Source organism: Oncorhynchus clarkii, chromosome 20, assembly GCF_045791955.1.
Source record: "Oncorhynchus clarkii lewisi isolate Uvic-CL-2024 chromosome 20, UVic_Ocla_1.0, whole genome shotgun sequence".
Taxonomy (NCBI): domain Eukaryota; kingdom Metazoa; phylum Chordata; class Actinopteri; order Salmoniformes; family Salmonidae; genus Oncorhynchus; species Oncorhynchus clarkii.
The window spans coordinates 38,506,190-38,527,601 of record NC_092166.1 but is presented as its reverse complement, the minus strand read 5'-3'; the positions used below and the strand labels follow the sequence as shown (position 1 = coordinate 38,527,601).

General features: G+C 42.8%; 1 protein-coding gene across 9 annotated transcripts in view; it reads left to right on the top strand.

Annotated features, from left to right (window-relative positions):
* Positions 1-5,792: 5,792 nt before the first annotated feature.
* Positions 5,793-21,412, top strand: part of LOC139376332 (transcriptional repressor p66 alpha-like) — a 59,612-nt gene continuing 43,992 nt past the window's right edge. For 5 of the 9 annotated variants that reach the window (XM_071118732.1, XM_071118736.1, XM_071118733.1 and 2 more), the window contains exon 1: positions 19,772-19,910. In XM_071118732.1, the coding sequence (XP_070974833.1) occupies positions 19,852-19,910 (59 nt within the window). In that variant the 5' untranslated portion in view covers positions 19,772-19,851. Of the gene's footprint in view, positions 5,960-16,553; positions 16,690-19,771; positions 19,911-21,412 lie in introns of those variants that run through there. The other 4 variants (XM_071118741.1, XM_071118740.1, XM_071118738.1 and 1 more) reach the window with 4 other exon arrangements.

Below are 21,412 nucleotides of genomic sequence, written 5' to 3'. Positions count from 1 at the left end.
CTGGAATTTTCCAAGCTGTTTATAGTCAACTTAGTGTATGTAAACTTCTGACCCACTGGAATTGTGATACAGTCAAGTGTAAGTGAAATAATCTCTCTGTAAACAATTGTTGTACAAATGACTTGTGTCATGCACAAAGTAGATGTCCTAACTTGCCAAAAATATAGTTTCTTAACAAGAAATTTGTGGAGTGGTTGAAAAACGAGTTTTAATGTCTCCAACCTAAGTGTATGTAAACTTCCGACTTCAATTGTATGTAAGAATGCGGTTCATTGACTACAGCTCAGCATTCAACACCATCCTACCCTCCAAGCTCACCAACAAGCTGGAGGCCCTGGGCCTCAACCCCACCCTGTGCAATTGGGTCCGGGACTTTTTGACGGGCTGCCCCCAGATGGTGAAGGTAGGAAACAACATTTCCACCTCGCTGACCCTCAACACTGGGGCCCCACAAGGGTGCGTGCTCAGCCCCCTTCTGTACTCCCTGTTCACCCATGACTGCATGGCCATGCACGCCTCCAACTTAATCATCAAGCTTGCAGACGACACAACAGTAGTGGCCTTGATTACCAACAACGACGAGACCGCCTAAAGTAGGAGTTGAGGGTACTCTGCGTATGGTGTCAGGTAAACAACCTCTCACTCAACAAAACAAAGGAGATGATCGTGGACTTCAGGAAACAGCAGAGGGAGCACCCCCCTACCCACAGAGGGGACAGCAGTGGAGAAAGTGGAACGTTTTCAGTTCCTCAGCGTATACATCAACAACAAACTGAAATGGTCCACCCACACAGACAGTGTGGTGAAGAAGCAACAGCGCCTCCTCAACCTCAGGAGGCTGACAAAATTTAGCTTGTCACCCAAAACCTTGACTAACTTTTACAGATCCACAATTGAGAGCATCCTGTCGGGCTGTATCACCGCCTGGTACGAAAACTGCACCACCCACAAACGCAAGGCTCTCTAGAGGGTGCATCACCGGGGGCAAACTACCTGCCCTCCATGACACCTATATCACCCGATGTCACAGGAAGGCAAAAAATATCATCAAAGACCACAACCATCCGAGCCACTGCCTGTTCACACCGCTACCATCCAGAAGGCGAGATCGGTAAAGGTGCATGAAAGCTGGGAGTGAGAGACTGAAGAACAGCTTCTATCTCAAGGCCATCAGACTGCTAAACAGCCACCACTAACTCAGAGAGGCTGCTGCCTACATGGAGACCCAATCATGGGCCACTTTAACAAATGGATCACTAGTCACTTTAATCAATGCCACTTTAAATAATGCAGCTTTAATAATGTTTACATATTTTACATTACTCATATCATATGTATATACTGTATTTTATACCATCTATTGTATCTTGCCTATGTCGCTCGGCCATCACTCATCCATATATTTATATGTACATATTCTCATTCACCCCTTTTTAGATTTGTGTGTATTAGGTAGTTGTTGGGGAACTGTTAGATTACTTGTTAGATAATACTACACTGTTGGAGCCAGAAGCACAAGCATTTCGCTACACTCACATTAACATCTGCTAACCATGTGTATGTTACCAATAAGATTTGATTTAAACTAACATTACATTTACGTTTTAGTCATTTAGCAGATGCTCTTATCTAGAGCAATTTACAGGAGCAATTAGTGCCCTCGCTCAAGGGCACATCTGCTCAGGGATTCAAACCAGGGACTTTTTGGTTACTGGTCCAATGCTCTTAAGCGCTAGGCTACATGCCACCTTCATTAGATGTAAGAAGGGCTTTATAAATACATTTGATTGATTGATTAGGGAGGGGGGGGGAAACACAACTGACCTCAGATCAGTTTAAAAGGCAACTTTGTTGGGAAGAACAGCATGACAATTAGCTGACAAAGCATTCACTTTAAGTTTCCCTTCTTGAGTATCCCTCCATAGATACTCCAAAGAGCAGGGGGACCGATCTCCCCTCTTCTCCCCCATCACCCATAACCTGAGTACTTTGGAGTAGGATGAAGTTCACACTGGTCTAAGGTCAGTATGGTTAGCATTTGGGCAGAGCAAGGTAAACTAATCTGATCCAATATCTGTTTGTAGAGGAAACCTAAAAACCCACATCTCCCCACTTCCCTCTCACACAGAGCATGCATTTAGGTGAGCTGTGGTCATTTCTCATTTGGAGATAAACTAGATTAGAAGACTGAAAATGAACATTACACCAAAGGTGAGGTCTCAGTCATACATGCCAATGGGCAGGCTATTCACAATGGTATGATATTGCTGACGTAGAGACAGTTTGTTTCTGTATTATCTTCTGACCTGTTATGAAGAGAGAAGGGGATATGGCATCCATCACTGTGCATGTGAATAGGGCTACTCAGATCCATGCCTATGGCAACTGATCTGGGATCAGTTCTACATATTAAAGTTCTCAATATGGCCATTGTAGGCTGAAAAGCAAGTCGGATCCTGTTACAGGTATTGAAGGCAAGAAGCAACCACAAGACCTAGGGACCCTGGCATGGTAGTGCTGCTTTGCCCCTTGATGGTCAGTGGTTAAGATGTGCACTTGGTCCCCCTGGCATGTTGAAGGGCGCATGCCCACTGCGGTGACGCCGCAGCTCCATGTGTGTTGAGAAGCGCACTATTTGGCAAATAGTTATTCCATATGAAGCTCTAGTCTTACCTTGACTCTGTGTCCTTGATTCCTCAACCTCTTTTACAAAACACAGGTTCCTCCCCTCAGACCTTCTCCTCCAATGTGTTTTGAGAAGGAGGTTGAGGAATCAAGGAATCAAGGAAAGACATTTGAGATTTACCTCATGGTTGTGCTACCATAGGGACACTGAAGAAGTGGGTAGAAGTACTGAAACAGGTAATTTAATATGTGGATTGGGAATTGGGCCAGTGACCCCAGAAGCCCGCAGCAAAAGGTCGCTGGTTCGAATACCCGAGCCGTCAAGGTGAATCATCTGCCGTAAGACTATGGCTAGGGTTGTGGGGGCATACACCGATCCTACATATGTAGTTAGAGGAGTCTTCTACCTCGAGCGGACATGAGCCAATCGGTCCTTCAGAGACTTGTCTCTTTATGTCTGACTTGCCGAGGAGACTGTGACACCACGGCGTAAGGTAGAAAGTGCATTTAACCGCAGGTCTAGGATCTGACTACCCTACCCCTGATCTAAATCTTAACTGTTAGGGAGATGACAAGATATCTGAACCTGTATCAGAGTGTAGAGGCCACTTCTACCCCCCCAGACAGCTCCACTGAAAGGGCAGGAGAAAAACACAAATACCCCCACATAGAATCTGCTTCATCTCAATGCACATGTGTACCCCCCAATGGTTTTTCAAAGAATAGAGTGAAAAGAGATGAGCTTGGAAAGAGAGGAATAGAGAGAGAAGGAAAAGGAGAGGAGGAGGGGTAGATATTCCAAGGCAATGCTGTAAGCGTGATACTAGCCACGGATACTTATTAGGTAATAGGTGTCTTAGCAAAGCTATGAAGAGGAAGCCACTTCCTGCCAAATAGTGAGTGGGGCTGATAGTGACTGGGACAGCTACTTTGTGCTTTGTTATAGTACTTAATGGGAATTAAGTTGAAGCTGTCATGTTGTTACTGGTGGCCATTACCTCATGCAGGGAGAGTAGAGAAGCCACAGTCCTGACCAAGCCACAGTCAAAGAAACGCAGTGTGAATCTGAAATTAGGACGTGGTTCTTTGTTCTCATCGATTGATCATTATAATGTGTTGTGGTTGATGAATATTTAGCAGAGAGCATTCATTCACATTGTCACGTCTTTATGAAAGACGCATAATGAATGTGGTCTGTTTTCTCACTAATGCTTACTGTAAATAGAGAGAACAACAGAGTGAGTTAGAGAGCGTGAGGGAGTCAGGGAATGAAAGGGGGCCATAGCATGAACAAACTTACATCACAAGCACAACACTTCCATTGTATTACTACATTTACAAACTTACAAGGGTATGGGAAATAAAGTTGTACGACAGGACAGCAGGTAGCTTAACGGTTAAGGGCGTTGGGACAGTAACCGAATGGTCGCTGGTCCGAATCTGCCATTTAACGCTAATTGCTCCTGTAAGTCACTCTGGATAAAATGATCTGCTAAATGACAAAAAAAAATGTATGACACGGCAGTGCTAGAAGGAGGGCTGAGAGTGTTAAAGAAACCCAGTTGCTGTCTGAAGAGAGTGGTATTCAGTCTTCGATGGATGGGTCGCTTCTCGGACTGCAGCAGGTCGTTTCTCACTGAGAGACCAGAACAAAGAAGCCACCTGAATGTCTGCAGTAGTCTTCTATAGTAATATCCTACTCTTTGCTCCTAGTCCCGGGGGTCTGTAGTCTCAGCCTAATGCCACATAGATGAATCCCATCATTAAGTACCCTACGCAAACGGAGCGACGGAGTGTCATATGCGGTTCGTTACAGAATTTGAGCTGGACTAAAGTACATAAAATGTACGCTCAGTCACTGGGGCGGGCACCAAAGCATAGCACACACAATTGCCTCAAGGACTATATTGCTGGTTGTTCACAGGAAAGGAAAGACCAGGCAAACAGAGATGGCAGAATGGAGAGGTCTGACAGCATTCAGGCAAAGGGAGAACAGCCCCATTCACTGCATTATAAACAAGCAACAAGCTTTACTCTGACACTAGCAGACACAGGAACCTGTGAAGAGATGATAGAGATGTGTGTAGTAACTTAGGGCCAAGGATAAGACTACCCTGCAGCTTACAGGATATATCAGGGGCCTTTTGTGCTCCAGGTATGAGTTACCCATAGGCACAGCCTAATCTTTAACTAACATTACATTTACATTTGAGTCATTAATCAGACGCTCTTATCCAGAGCGATTTACAGGAGCAATTAGGGTTCAATTACATGCTCAAGGGCACATAGATTTTTCACCTAGTTGGCTCAGGGATTCAAACCAGCAACCTTTTGGTTACAGGTCCAACGTTCTTAAGCGCTAGGCTACCTGACGCCTTCATTAAGGAGGGGAAACACAAAACTGACCTCGGATCAGTGTTTATGGCAACTTCATCCAGCTCCTCCTTTTGTGTCTTTTGGGATCAACAGCAGGACAGTTAGCTGATAAAGCATTCACTTTCAATTTCCCTTTTTGAGTATCCCTCCCCTGGTCCCAATGCTCTTTGGTGTATCTATCTCACCACTTCACCCACCTGAGTACTTTGGAGTAGGATGAAATTGACACTGGTCTAAGGTCAGTATGGTTAGCATTTGGGCAGAGAAAGGTAAACTAATCTGATCCAATATCTGTTTGTAGAGGAAACCTAAAAACTCACATCTCCCCACTTCCCTCTCACACAGAGCATGCATTTAGGTGAGCTGTGGTCATTTCTCATTTGGAGATAAACTAGATTAGAAGACTGAAAATGAACATTACACCAAAGGTGGGGTCTCAGTCATACATGCCAATGGGCAGGCTATTCACGATGGTATGATATTGCTGACGTAGAGACAGTTTGTTTCTGTATTATCTTCTGACCTGTTATGAAGAGAGAAGGGGATATGGCATCCATCACTGTGCATGTGAATAGGGCTACTCAGACCCATGCCTATGGCAACTGATCTGGGATCAGTTCTACAAGTCGGATCCTGTTACAGGTATTGAAGGTAAGAAGCAACCACAAGACCTAGGGACCCTGGCATGGTGGTGCTGCTTTGCCCCTTGATGGTCAGTGGTTAAGATGTGCACTTGGTCCCCCTGGCGTGTTGAAGGGCGCATGCCCACTGCGGTGACGCCGCAGCTCCATGTGTGTTGAGAAGCGCACTATTTGGCAACAGAGGCGATAGCGGGGAGGGCAGAAAAGATACAAGGTATACCCCGAATTTAAAAAAAATACATCGAATAATAGCAGCAATTGTCACCCTAAATACCTTGGACGAAGCGCAGTCGACGGATCGCTGTCGAATCGACCGAGTAAGTTGATTGAGGTGTTCCGAAGTTTTTGGGGGGGAAGTGGATTGAGGGAAGCCTTTTATTTGGATTTATCGAGAGCCAGCTCCTCTTCCTCCACCTATCTGTGACGATAGAGAAACTGATGGGCTGTTGAAAAGTAGCACTTCTCCGCAGAATGAAAGCGTTTACGGTTGGGAACGGGCTTCATACGTTTATAGAAGTTGCATCTCCGGGCTTTATTCCTTATGGACACACATAGTTTGACAATATTTCGTTATTTAATTTCACCTCACCAATCTAATTTTAGAATGGGCTCGATCGAACAGAGACTGTCAATCTGGATTGTCGTGGACTGGGATTATTTTTAGAGCAGCACATCGTTACTTAGTTATCTTTTTTTGTCAACCCAGGTAGATGGCTTGCCAGTGCGAATATTCATTATCACGAAGTACTTAACACATGTAATACGTTATACTACTATTTAAATAGAAAGCGACTAGATTTAGCCAATTTTGGAGTTGGCATTCTCCCCAACGAAGACAAGCTAGCCCTGGCTAACGTCCTAGTAGCTACTTGTTTCTCACGCCTGCTACTTTAGGTTAGTCATTTACTAGATTGGCTTGGTCCTGGTACCTGGTTTATTTTCTAATGCAACAAAAAAAAACTCGCTACCGTAGCGCAATTTGAGCTTTTCATGTAACTTAAATGCACCAAGTTGTGGTTTCGTGAACTGCGTGTTGGTGTTTCACTTTTTTGGGGGCAAATAAATAACTGGACAGGTACTTGTAGCTGGCAAGGTGGACAATACTAATTCCTTGGCATTATTTATGCTCGCTGGCAGCTAGGTTATTTTCACGGTTGCGCGGTTTCTAGACATGTTGTGGTCGAACGGTCAGAATACAGCGTGGGCTGTGTTTCGTTTTTAAAGGGGGGAGTTTGCCTGTTCGGGATTTTGATGGTTAATGTGGGGTAGACGGTGGCGTAATGGTGGACGGTGCCTTGGTTTGAGCCCCTACACTAGTCGTGCCACTTAACCCTACCGGCTGCCAGTGTTCTACTGTATCAAAGTAGTCCTTGGTAATCTTCCTACTTCTGCAACGACCATGGTCTTCCTCCTCTTAAAGCTGAACGCACACACATTTACACAAACTCGCACACACTTTCTCTCCTCCCTAGCGGTATGAGTCGGTGGATGCAGTGCAAAAGTATCTGAGCCAGTCACTGTACTGTAATGCATGCACAGATTCAGTGAGTTGTGTTCAGTTGTCAGTTCCTGTACACCTCGGGTGTGTCCAGTTTTCTTTCGGCTGCTCGGAAAAGTGCTTTTTTTTAAATGTGCTTTTTTTGTTCACTTATGTCAGTTTTGGGCTCACTTTGGTTGGTGAAATATAGGCCAATAATGCAGAGGATTCTTGTAGCCAGAGTGTCATTTAAGAGTAGCCTCTGGGTATGGGTCCTTAGTTGTTCCTGTTCAGGTCACATAGTCAGGAAATACTCAGGCCCCTAGTTATGTGTAACAAAGTAGTATGCCATTGGCTCCTGTTTTTTTTATAGAAACAATTAGCATATGAAAATGGTTTGCATGATAAGGCTATCTGCCTGCTGTCGTGCTGACTGGTTTATCTTAGGGATTCTAGAGTAATATGAAAGAAAGGTTCTGGAATGGTCAATCATTTGTTTGGCAGAGCAATCACTTTGGGGGTTCTTTGCAATGTGTTATCACATGGTTGCATTAATAAGCACCCTAATGGAGACAGAGATCTGTATACAATGACAAGATGCTCATGTTTCCGCCCCAGCAATGGGAGTCGTTGTCCCGAAGGCAGGCGACAAGCATAGGTTCAAAATAAGCCCATAGAAACGCATTGGGCTTATTTTGGCGAGTCCAATCTATTGCTTTGCCTCTTCTTCTCTGACGGGGGCTTCTTTAATCAGGGGGACCTTATAGGGAAAGGTGGATACCTAGTCAGTTATGCAACTTAAATGTGTAATGCATTTAACCCTACTCCTCTGAATCAGAGAGGTGCAGGGGGCTGCCTTAATCGGCATCCACATCTTCGGTGCCCGGGGAACAGTGGCACGACTAGGGTAGGGGCTCAAACCAAGGCTCAGGGGCAGAACAATACATTTTTACCTTGTCAGCTCGAGATTCGATCCAGCAACCTTTCGGTTACTGGTCCAACGCTCTAACCACTAGGCTATTCAGTAAGACATTCTGGGCACATTGTAATATGGACTTGGGTGGAGAGAAGCAGAGTAGAGACTTTATATCACTTGGCAGGCCTAAACAGGCTGCCATTTCAGGCAGTCTTTTCAAAGAGCTCTTACACTGAAAGTGCATCATCAATTTCCCAGTATTATTCCAACCTCAGTTTGTGGAAATATATATCAAACACAGGACAATCATGTTTTTGACTGCACTGGGTCTTCAACAAGTTAGGAGCACAACATATCATTTAATATTTTTTCAATCAATTTAGATATTAGACATTTTAGACATTTTCATGTAAAAGGACCCATGATCACCAAAATGTGAAGTTCATAGGAGCATATCAAAATGGGTGTAAAATGAATGCTAAGAGTATATATTTTTGGGAAATGAAGGCTTAGATACATTTTTCAACCATTTTACATCTTAAAAATAAGTAAGTAAAAGCTTTGATTTCTGAAGAAAACATCTACCAGAAAAAGTCTTCAGAAATACATCAAAGCACAATGTTGATAAAGACCCCTGCCAACTAATATGAACACTTTCTGTATTTCGTTTTGGATAACATTTTTGCGTTTTGTAAGTTTAAGAAACATTGCCTTTTGCCTTGAAATGCCATTTCCAAAAACCCACTTTAAGATATTTTCAAATTTCTCTCCCTCATGAGGGAGAATAATGAAAGTTCACAGAAGTATCAAGTTATGTAGACTTATCAATTAGTTATAGTGATTTTACCAATATAAATTTTGTTTTTGAAGTGAATAAAACTCATCATTCCGTTGTTGGGTCACCTGCTACTGTCCTCCCTTCCATACTGTTATGTTCAGTTCATAACTTTTTCTTTGTCTTTCTGTCATCTGGTGTTCAAACCAAGAGTGTTAAACCAGTCTGAGTCTGGAGTCGAGTCTGGACTCTTGCTCTCATATATATATATATATATATATATATATATATATATATATATATATAACTCAGCAAAAAAAGAAACATCCTCTCACTATCAACTGCGTTTATTTTCAGCAAACTTAACGTGTAAATATTTGTATGTACATAAGATTCAACAACTGAGACATAAACTGAACAAGTTCCACAGACATGTGACTAACAGAAATTAAATAATGTGTCCCTGAACAAAGTGGGGGTCAAAATCAAAAGTAACAGTCTGTTGTGGCCACCAGCTGCATTAAGTACTGCAGTGCATCTCATGGACTGCACCAGATTTGCCAGTTCTTGCTGTGAGATGTTACCCCACTCTTCCATCAAGGCACCTGCAAGTTCCCGGACATTTCTGGGGGGAATGACCCTAGCCCTCACCCTCCGATCCAACAGATCCCAGACGTGCTCAATGGGATTGAGATCCGGGCTCTTCGCTGGCCATGACAGAACACTAACATTCCTGTTTTGCAGGAAGTCACGCACAGAACGAGCAGTATGACTGGTGGCATTGTCATGCTGGAGGGTCATATCAGGATGAGCAAGGAGGATATCTTCCCTGTAACGCACACCGCTGAGATTGCCTGCGATGACAACAAGCTCAGTCCGATGATGCTGTGACACATTGCCCCAGACCATGACGGACCCTCCACCTCCAAATTGATCCCGCTCCAGAGTACAGGCCTCGGTGTAACACTCATTCCTTTGACGATAAACGCAAATCCGACCATCACCCCAGGTGAGACAAAACTGCAACTTGTCAGTGAAGAGCACTTTTTGCCAGTCCTGTCTGTCCAGCGACAGTGGGTTTGTGCCCATAGGCGACGTTGTTGCCGGTGATGTCTGGTGAGGACCTGCCTTGCAACAGGCCTACAAGACCTCAGTCCAGCCTCTCTCAGCCTATTGCGGACAGTCTGAGCACTGATGGAGGGATTGTGCGTTCCTGCTGTAACTCGGGCAGTTGTTGTTGCCATCCTGTACCTGTCCCGCAGGTGTGATGTTTGGATGTACCGATCCTGTGCAGGTGTTGTTACACGGTGTCTGACACTGCGAGGACGACCAGCTGTTCGTCCTGTCTCCCTGTAGCGCTGTCTTAGGCGTCTCACAGTACAGACATTGCAATTTATTGCCCTGGCCACATCTGCAGTCCTCATGCCTCCTTGCAGCATACCTAAAGCGCGTTCACCCAGATGAACAGGGACCCTGGGCATCTTTCTGATGGTATTTTTCAGAGTCAGTAGAAAGGCCTCTTGAGTGTCCTAAGTTTTCATAACTGTGACCTTAATTGCCTACCGTCTGTAAGTTGTTAGTGTCTTAATAACCGTTCCACAGGTGCATGTACATTAATTGTGAAAGGTTCATTGAACAAGCATGGAAAACAGTGTTTAAACCCTTTACAATGAAGATCTGTGAAGTTATTTAGATTTTTATGAATTATCTTTGAAAGACAGTCCAGATAAAGGGATGTTTCTTTTTTTTGCTGAGTTTATATACACAGTACAAGTCAAACGTTTGGACACACCTACTCATTCCAGGGCTTTTCTTACATTTTTACTATTTTCTACATTGTAGAATAATAGTGAAGACATCAAAACTATGACATAACACATATGGAATCATGTAGTTGGCAAAAAAGTGTTAAACAAATAAAAAAATATTTGATATTCTTCAAAGTAGCCACCCTTTGTCTTGACAGCTTTGCACACTCTTGGCATTCTCTCATGAGGAAGTCACCTGGAATGCATTTAAATTAACAAGTGTGTCTTGTTAAGTTCATTTGTGGAATTTCTTTATTTTCTTAATGCGTTTGAGCCAATCAGTTGTGTTGTAGCGGTGGTGGTATACAGAACATAGCCCAATTTGGTCCATATTATGGCAAGAACAGCTCAAGTAAGCAAAGGGAAACGACAGTCCATCATTTCTTTAAGACATGAATGTCAGTCAATCAAGAACATTTCAAGAACTTTGAAAGTTTCTTCAAGTGCAGTCGCAAAACCATCAAGCGCTATGATGAAACTGGCTCTCATGAGGACCGCCACAGGAATGGTAGACCCAGCGTTACCTCTGCTGCAGAGGATAAGTTCATTAGAGTTACCAGCCTCAGAAATTGCAGCCTATATAAATGCTTCAAAGAGTTCAAGTAACAGACAAATCTCAACATCAACTGTTCAGAAGAGACTTTGTGAATCAGGCCTTCATGGTTGAATTGCTGCAAAGAAACCACTAATAAAGGACACCAATAATAAGAAGAGACTTACTTGGGCCAAGAAACATGAGCAATGGAGATTAGACCGGAGGAAATCTGTCCTTTGGTCTGATGAGTCCAAATTTGAGATTTTTGGTTCCAAGTGCTGTGTCATTGTGAGACGCAGAGTAGGTGAACGGATGATCTCCGCATGTGTGGTTCCCACCTTGAAGAATGGAGGAGGAGGTGTGGGGGTGCTTTGCTGGTGACACTGTTTGTGATTTATTTAGAATTCAAGGCACACTTAACCAGCATGACCACCACAGTATTTTGCAGCGATACGCCATCCCATCTGGTTTGCGCTTAGTCCCACTATCATTTGTTTTTCAACAGGACAATGACACCCAACACACCTCCAGGCTGTGTAAGGGCTATTTCACCAAGAAGGAGAGCGATGGAGTGCTGCATCAGATGATCTGACCTCCACAATCACCTGACCTCAAGTGTGCAACGCTGTCATCAAGGCAATGGGTGGCTACTTTGAAGAATCTCAAATATAAAATATATTTTCATTTGTTTAACTTCTTACGGCTGAAATCACGTTAACGGGATCGATTTGACAACAGCCAGTGATATTGCAGGGCGCCAAATTCAAACAACAGAAATCTCATAATTACAATTCCTCAAACATACAAGTATTATACACCATTTTAAAAATAAACTTGTTAATCCCACCACAGTGTCCGATTTCAAAAAGGCTTTACGACGAAAGCATACCATGCGATTATGTTAGGTCAGCACCTAGTCACAGAAAAACACAGCCATTTTTCCAGCCAAAGAGAGGAGTCACAAAAAGCAGAAATAGAGATAAAATGAATCACTAACCTTTGATGATCTTCATCAGATGACACTCATAGGACTTCATGTTACACAAAACATGTATGTTTTGTTCGATAAAGTTCATATTTATATCCAAAAATCTCAGTTTATATTGGCACGTTATGTTCAGTAATGTTTTGCTTCCAAAACATCTGGTGATTTTGCAGAGAGCCACATCAATTTACAGAAATACTCATCATAAATGTTGATGAAGATACAAGTGTTATGCATAGAATTATAAATATACTTCTCCTTAATGCAACCGCTGTGTCAGATTTCAAAAAAGCTTTACGGAAAAAGCATGCGAAGACTTGAGAACCTACAAACCTCAGATTTCCCACTTCCTGTTTGGATTTTTTCTCAGGTTTTTGCCTGCCATATGAGTTCTGTTATCCTCTCTGGGATAGGGGGGACGCTTGCGTCCCTCTTGGCCAAAAGCCAGGGAAAATGTAGAGCGCCAAATTAAAATAAAATACTATAAAAATCAAACTTTCATTAAATCACACATGTAAGATACCAAATTAAAGCTACACTCGTTGTGAATCCAGCCAACATGTCAGATTTCAAAAAGGCTTTTCGGCGAAAGCATAAGATGCTATTATCTGATGATAGCACAACAGTAAACAAAGAGAGAAAGCATATTTCAACCCTGCAGGCGCTACACAAAACGAGAAATAAAATATAAATCATGCCTTACCTTTGATGAGCTTCTTTTGTTGGCACTCCAATATGTCCCATAAACATCACAAATGGTCCTTTTGTTCGATTAATTCTGTCAATATATATCCAAAATGTCCATTTATTTGGCGCGTTTGATCCAGAAAAACACAGCTTCCAATTTGCGCAACGTCATTACAAAATATCTCAAAAGTTACCTGCAAACTTTGCCAAAACATTTCAAACTACTTTTGTAATACAATGTTAGGTATTTTTAAACGTTAATAATCGATCAAATTGTATACGGGACTATCTGTGTTCAATACAGGAAGACCACAAACTAACGCTACCTTTCTGGTCTTGCGCAAGCAGTACACATAACGTGACAGTCATTCAAGATGGCTGTACTTCTTCATTACACAAAGGCATAACCTCAACCAATTTCTAAAGACTGGTGACATCCAGTGGAAGCTGCAAACAAGTCCCTTAGAAATCTAGTTTCCCAATGAAAACTCATTGAATAGACAGTGACCTCAAAAAAAAAAAATCTGAATTATTTGTCCTTGGGGTTTTGGTTTACATGATTCCATATGTGTTATTTCATAGTTTTGTTGTCTTCACTATTATTCTACAATGTAGAAATAAAGGAAAAACCCTGGAATGAGTAGTTGTGTCCAAACGTTTGACTGGTACTGTGTGTGTGTGTACATGCACAAACACTAACGTTCAAAAGTTTGTCACTTATTAATGTCCTTATTGTTTTGAAAGAAAAGCAAAAAAAATATTGGCCATTAAAATATCAAATTGATCAGAATTACAGTGTAGACATTGTTAATGTTGTAAATGACTATTGTAGCTGAAAACGGCTTATCTACATAGGTTTACATATGCCCATTATCAGCAACCAATACTCCCATGCTCCAATGGAATGTTACCTAATCCAAGTTGATCATTTTTTAAAGGCTAATTGATCATTAGAAAACCCTTTTGCAATTATGTTAGCACAGCTGAAAACTGTTGTGCTGATATAAAGAAGCAATAAACCTGGCCTTCTTTAGACTAGGTGAGTATCTGGAGCATCAGCATTTGTGGGTTTGATTGCAGGCTCAAAATGGCCAGAAACAAAGACCTTTCTTCTGAAACTCATCAAGTCTATTCTTGTTCTGAGAAATGAAGGCTATTCCATGCGAGAAGTTGCCAAGAAACTGAAGATCTCGTACAACACTGTGAACGGTTCCCTTCCCAGAACAGCGCAAACTGGCCCCTAACCAGAATAGAAAGAGGAGTGGGAGGCCCCGGTGCACAACTGAGCATGAAGACAAGTACATTAGTGTCTAGTTTGAGAAACAGACCCCTCACAAGTCCTCAACTGGCAGCTTCATTAAATAGTACACGCAAAACACCAGTCTCAACATCAACAGTGAAGAGGCGACTCCGGATGCTGTCCTTCTAGACAGAGTTGCAAAGAAAAAGCCATATCTCAGACTAGCCAATAAAAATAGAAGATTAAGATGCTCAAAAGAACACAGACACTGGAGAGAGGAATATTGGGAAAAAGTGTTATGGACAGACGAATCTAAGTTTGAGGTTTTCGGATCACAATTAAGAACATTCATGAGTTCAGAAAAAATGAAAAGATGCTGGAGGAGTGAACCATCTGTCAAGCATGGTGGAGGCAATGTGATGGTCTGGGGGTGCTTTGGTGGTGGTAAAGTGGGAGATTAGTACAGGGTAAAAGGGATCTTGATGAAGGAAGTCTCACTCCATTTTGCAACGCCATGCCAAATCTTGTGGACGGTGCTTAATTGGAGCCAATTTCCTCCTACAACAGAACAATGATCCAAAGTACAGCGCCAAACGATGCAATAACTATTTAGGGAAGAAGCAGTCAGCTGGTATTCTGTCTATAATGGAGTGCCCAGCACATTCACTGGATCTCAACCCCATTGAGCTGTTGTGGGACCAGCTTGACCGTAAGAAGTGCCAATCCAATTTGTGGGAGGTGCTTCAGAAAGCATGGGGTGATCTCTTCAGATTACCTCAACAAATTGACAACTAGAATGCCAAAGGTCTAAAAGGCTGTAATTTCTGCAAATGGAGGATTCTTTGATGAAAGCAAAGTTTGAAGGACACAATTGTCATTTAAATTAAAAATCATTATTTATAACCTTGTCAACATCTTGACTATATTTCCTATTAATTTTGCAACTTTCTAAGTGACCCGAACATTTGAACGGTAGTGTGTGTGTGTGTGCGTCATCTCTCCTGGATCTTACTGACACCTACCCAAGAGCCTCCTCTCTTTACGTTTAGTGTAACCAGCATCCTCACCCACTGAGTACCAACCGAGTTGAAATATACTTGACATTTGGTCAGTCCACCCTGGCCTGGATGTTAACGTCCACAGACGGACTGGACCAAATCCAAACCCATCATTGATGTTTGGATAGCGCAGTATTGAATACAGACCAGTACAGCACCATACTGTACAGTGAGTTGAGCACAGTACAGTACAATACAGTAAGTACAAGTACTGTATTGTACTGTGCTGTACTGAAATTAAGAAATATCAGAACGAAGCTGGAATATTTATATATTTTATATGTACATATATTTATATCTACATATAGTGGTGTGTTTTGTAATGTAACAGTATTAAAGTGACCAGTGTTCAATGACTAGAATACAGTATATACCTTGAGTTTGAAAAGTATTTAGACCAATTGACATTTTCCACATTTTGTTATGTTACAGCCTTATTCTAAAATTCATTAAATTGTTCAGGGGAAAAAAACTATCTACACACAATATCCTATGATGATGAAGCAAAAACTGTTTTATTAATTTTGGCAAATGTATTCAAAATAAAAAACTGAAGGGCTTCCCGGGTGGTGCTTGAGTCATAACTACAGTCCCGGGTTCGATCCCAGGCTGTGTCACATTGCATTTCCTTGTCCCATTATGCTCTAGCGACTCCTTGTGGCGGGCAAGGGCACCTGCAAGCTGACTTCAGTCGCCAGCTGGATGGTGTTTCCTCCGACATGTTGGTGTGGCTGGCTTCCGGGTTAAGCGAGCAGTGTGTCAAGAAGCAGTGTGGCTTATATTGTGCTTGCAAAATAAACAAATGTGACTCTGGGTGACAACATAAGGAAGACCGTTTTTTCCAACATTAGTACTGTTTTCCTCAAAACATTTATTCAAATCAAAAGGACATTTCATTTGTCACATGCGCTGAATACAACAGGTGTACTGTGGAATGCTTACTTAGAAGACCTTAACCAACAATGCAGTTTTAAGAAAAATAAGTGTAAAGTTAACATTTAAAATAACAAATGGTTAAAGAGCAACAGTAAAATAACAGTTGCGAGGCTATATACAGGGGGTACCAGTACCGAGTCAATGTGGAGGCTATATACAGGGTATTACGGTACAGAGTCAAACAGAGTCAATGTGGAGGCTATATACAGGGGGTACCAGTACCGAGTCAATGTGCAGGGGCAGTCGAGGTAATTGAGGTAATATGAACAGTTGAAGTCGGAAGTTTACATACACCTTAGCCAAATACATTTAAACTCCGTTTTTCACAATTCCTGACATTTAATCCTAGCAAAAAGTCCCTGTTTTAGGTCAGTTAGGATCACCACTTTATTTTAAGAATGTGAAATGTCTGAATAATTGTAGAGTTATTTATTGTAGCTTTGACGGCTGCGTGGTCCCATGGTGTTTATACTTGCGTACTATTGTTTGTACAGGTGAACCTTCAGGCGTTTGGAAATTTCTCCCAAGGATGAACCAGATTTGTGGAGGTCTGCAATTTATTTTCTGAGGTCTTGGCTGATTTATTTTGATTTTCCCATGATGTCAAGCAAAGAGGCACTGAGTTTGAAGGTAGGCCTTGAAATACATCCACAGGTACACCTCCAATTGACCCAAATGATGTAATTTAGACTAACAGAAGCTTCTAAAGCCATGACATCATTTTTGGGAATTTTCCAAGCTGTTTAAAGGTACAGTCAACTTAGTGTATGTAAACTTCTGACCCACTGGAATTGTGATACAGTGAATTATAAGTGAAATAATCTGTCTGTAAACAATTGTTGTAAAAATTGCGTGTGTCATGCACAAAGTAGTTGTCCTAACTGACTTCCCAAAACTAGTTTGTTAACAAGAAATTTGTGGAGTAGTTGGAAAAACAAGTTTTAATGACTCCAACCTATGTGTATGTAAACTTCCGACTTCAACTGTAGGTAGAGTTAAATTGACTGCATAGATAATTATCGAGAGTAGCAGCAGCCTAAAAGAGGGAGGGGGGGGGGGGGGGGAAATGCATATAATCTGGTTAGCCATGTGATTAATTGTTCAGCAGTTTTATGGCTTGGGGGTAGAAGCTGTTAAGGAGCCTCTTGGACCTAGAATTGGCGCTCCGGTACTGCTTTTCGTGCGGTAGCAGAGAGGGTCTGGAGTCTTTGATCAATTTTAGGGCCTTCCTCTAACACCGTCTGGTGTAGAGGTCCTGGATGGCAGGAAGCTTGGCTCCAGTGTTGTACTGGGCCGTATGCACTACCCTCTGTAGTGCCTTGAGGTCGGAGGCAAAGCAGTTGCCATACCAGGCAGTGATGTAACCATGCTCTTGATGGTGCAGCTATAGAACTTTTTTTAGGATCTGATCACCTATGCCAAATCTTTTCAGTCTACTGAGGATAGTCTTTGTTGTGCCCTCTTTATGACTGCCTTGGTGTGTTTGGACCGTGGTAGTTTGTTGGTGATGTCAACACCAAGGAACTTGAGTCTCTCAACCTGCTCCACTACAGCCCCGTCGATGAGAATGGGGGCGTGTTCGGTCCTCCTTTTCCTGTTGTCCACACTGCCAGGTCTCTGACCTCCCTATAGGCTGTCTCATCGTTGTCGGTGATCAAGCTTACCACTGTTGTGTCGTCTGCAAACTTAATGAGGGTGTTGGAGTCGTGCCTGGTCATGCAGTCATGGGTGAACAGGGAGTGCAGGAGGGGACTAAGCACGCACCACTGAGGGGCCCCCGTGTTATGGATCAGCATGGCAGATGTGTTGTTACCTACCCTTTCCACCTGGGGCGGGCCTGTCCGGAAGTCCAGGATTCAGTTGCAGAGGGAGGTGTTTAGTCCCAGGGTCCTTAGCTTAGTGATGAGCTTTGAGGGCACTATGGTGTTGAATGCTGAGCTGTAGTTAATGAATAGCATTCTCACATAGGTGTTCCTTTTGCCCAGGTTGGAAAGGGCAGTGTGGAGTGCAATAGAGATTGCATCATCTGTGGATCTGTTGGGGTTGTATGCAAATTGGAGTGGGTCGAGGGTTTCTGGGATAATGGTGTTGATGTGAGCCATGACTAGACTTTCAAAGCACTCTATGACTACAGACGTGAGTGCTACTGGTCTGTAGTCATTTAGGCAGGTTGCCTTAGTGTTCTTGGGCACAGGGACTATGGTGGTCTGCATGAAACATGTTGGTATTACAGACTCTGTCAGGAACAGGTTGGAAATATCAGTGAAGACACTTGCCTGTTGGTCAGCGCATGCTCGGAGTACATGTCCTGGTAATCCATCTAGCCCCCGGCCATATGAATGATGAATGTTGGCCTGTTTAAAGGTCTTACTCAGATCTGCTACGGAGAGCGTGATCAGCGTCGTCCGGAACAGCTGATGCTCTCATGCATATGCCTCTCATGCATGCCTCAACGCTAGCATAGAAGTAATTTAGCTGGTCTGGTAGGCTCGTGTCACTGTGCAGCTCAGTCTGTAATAGTTTGTAAATCCTGCCACATGTGACAAGTGTCGGAGCCAGTGTAGTATGATTCAATCTTAGTCCTGTATTGATGCTTTGCCTGTTTAATGGTTTGTCTGAGGGCAGAGCGGGATTTTTTTGTAAGCTTCCGGGTTAGATTCCTGCTCCTTGAAAGCGGTAGCTTTCATTGTGGATGTTGCATGTAATCCATAGCTTCAGGTTGGGGTATGTATGTACAGTCACTGTGGGGATGATGTCATCGATGCACTTATTGATGAAGCCAGTGACTGATGTGGTGTACTCATCAATTTCATCAGAAGAATCCCGGATCATATTCCAGTATGTGCAAAACAGTCCTGTATTGAAGCTTCATCTGACCACTTTCTTATTGACCGAGTCACTGGTGCTTCCTGCTTTAGTTTTTGCTTGTAAGCAGGAATCGGGAGGATAGTCTTATGGTCAGATTTGCCAAATGGAGGGAGAGCTTTGTACGTGTCTCTGTGTGAAGTCAAGATGGTCTGGAGTTGTTTTCCCTCTGGTTGCACATTTAACATGCTGGTAGAAATTAGGTAAAACGGATTTAAGTTTCCCTGCATTAAAGTCCCCGGCCACTAGGAGCGCCGCTTCTGGATGAGTGTTTTCCTGTTTGTTTATGGCCGTATACACCTCATTGAGTGCCAGCATCGGTTTGTGGTGGTAAATAGACAGCTACTAAGAATATAGATGAAATCTCTCTTGGTGAATAGTGTGGTCTACAGCTTATCATGAGATACTCTACTTCAGGTGAGCAAAAGCTTGAGACTTCCTTAGATTTTGTGCACCAGCTGTTGTTTGCAAATATTCATAGACCGCCATCCCTTGTCTTACCAGAGGACACTGTTCTGTCCTGGCGAAAAGCTTAAAACACGTCAGCTGTATGTTATTCATGTTGTTGTTCAGCCACGATATTACAGCTTTTAATGTCCCGTTGGTAGGATATACGTGATCGTAGTTCGTCTATTTTATTTTTCATGGATTGTACTTTGGTTAATAGGACCGATTTAGTAAAGGAGTGGCAGGTAGCCTAGTGGTTAGAGCATTGGGCAAGTAATCGAAGGTTGCTACAAATCTGTCATTCTGCCCCTGAACAACCCACTGTTCCCCGGTAGGCCGTCATCGTAAATAAGAATTTGTTCTTAACTGACTTGCAAAGTTAAATATTTAAAAAATAAAGGAAGATTACCCGCTCGCCGTCGGTTCCTTACAAGGCACCCAGACCTTTGCCCCCGATATCTCCGTCTCTTTCTCCTGTGAATGATGGGGATGAGGGCCCTGTCCGGCTCGTTAAAGAGAAAGTATTCCTCCAGTACTGGGTGAGTAATCGCTGTCCTGATATCTAGAAGCTCTTTTCGGTCGTAAGACACCAGTTACACCAATGAGAAGTCCCACATTTGCATCAATACTGTTAGATTGACCTCATTCAAATTTGACCATTGCTGATTTCCTTTGTGATGAGAATTTCTCTATGAGTGTATACTTCTGGAAGTTTGAAGACCACATACCTCAAGTCCATTTGTTTTGTAACAGCCCACTGGTTTCCTCTGTCCCATTGTCTTTAACTGAATGCCCGTTCTCTTTCCCCTGACGTTGAGGTCTGACAACCTTCTCCGTACAGAATGTTGCTGAGCTGCCGGTATATAAAAACTCATAGGTCTGTATGATTTTGTTTTCTTTAGTATGTTTGATTTGCACAGGCACGATGGCGAGACGACAGCCTTTGTTGCCGACCCCAGTGTGGCCACTTGTGGAAAGAGAAACCATAGCATTGCACACAGTGTCCTCTGTCTCTCCAGCAGACTCTCTGGAAGACCTTTCAACCCTGTCCTTTAAGCGTGTGGAGCACACTGGGTGTTTTTTTCCAGCAGAGTTTTTATATACAGGCAGCTCAGCAACATTCTGTACGGAGAAGCTTGTCAGACCAAGTGTAGCATAGCTTCCTGACTTCAGCTGAAGCTTTGGTTTGACAGTATGGCTTTTGGAGTTCTATTCCCAATGAAAGGGTCTTGGATATCTGCCTCTCAATGAAAAACACAAGGTTAGTTCATTCTTGAATATCACAGGCTACAGAACTCAAGTTTGAATGGTCATTTTAAAAGGATTATTCTCATGTTTGAGGTGCTATTCACTTAATCCATAAATCCAATATGTTGTATAGCATTGCAGCATCCTTGCACGAAAAGTGTGTTTGTGTGAAGAGCTGACTTGCCTAGTTAAATTAAATAAATACAATTACCATCCTCAGTTTCAATGGCAGACCAGCCCAATTCTCCATGTAAGCAGTAGATATGATCATTTCACTTCCAAAATGCTGTTCTAATAGCCTTCTAGCTTCCCTGTAACCCACCCCAGCTTCCATATGATGACAGCTGCAGACTAGTTCTCTTGCTTGACCATTTGTAAGAAATAAATCTTGTCTTGACTCCTGTCAGCTTTACTGTCTATACTGTGCTCAAAGGCTCTTATGAATGACTGGAATTTCTCTGACAGGAAGTAGTGACAACCTTTGCTGCTTGACAATGTGTTCAGTCACTTTGCTTTGTCTGTGTAGAACAGCAGCAAATATATACATTATATAAATTGTTTGGCATATTGGTGCCACCTGTTGGCCATGATGATATATGCTGGTGGCTACTCCTAGGCCATACATCTTGACTGCGCTTTGGGTTCAGGCGAGGACTATTGTACATTTCATCCTCCTCTGGTGTTCTCCACAGAAGACAGATTTACCTTTTCCAGGGTTCTAAGAGGCCTCATTATTCTGAACTCCTCATGATATAAATTCATGCAAATCCTTTTGTGTCTTTGGTCCCATTTG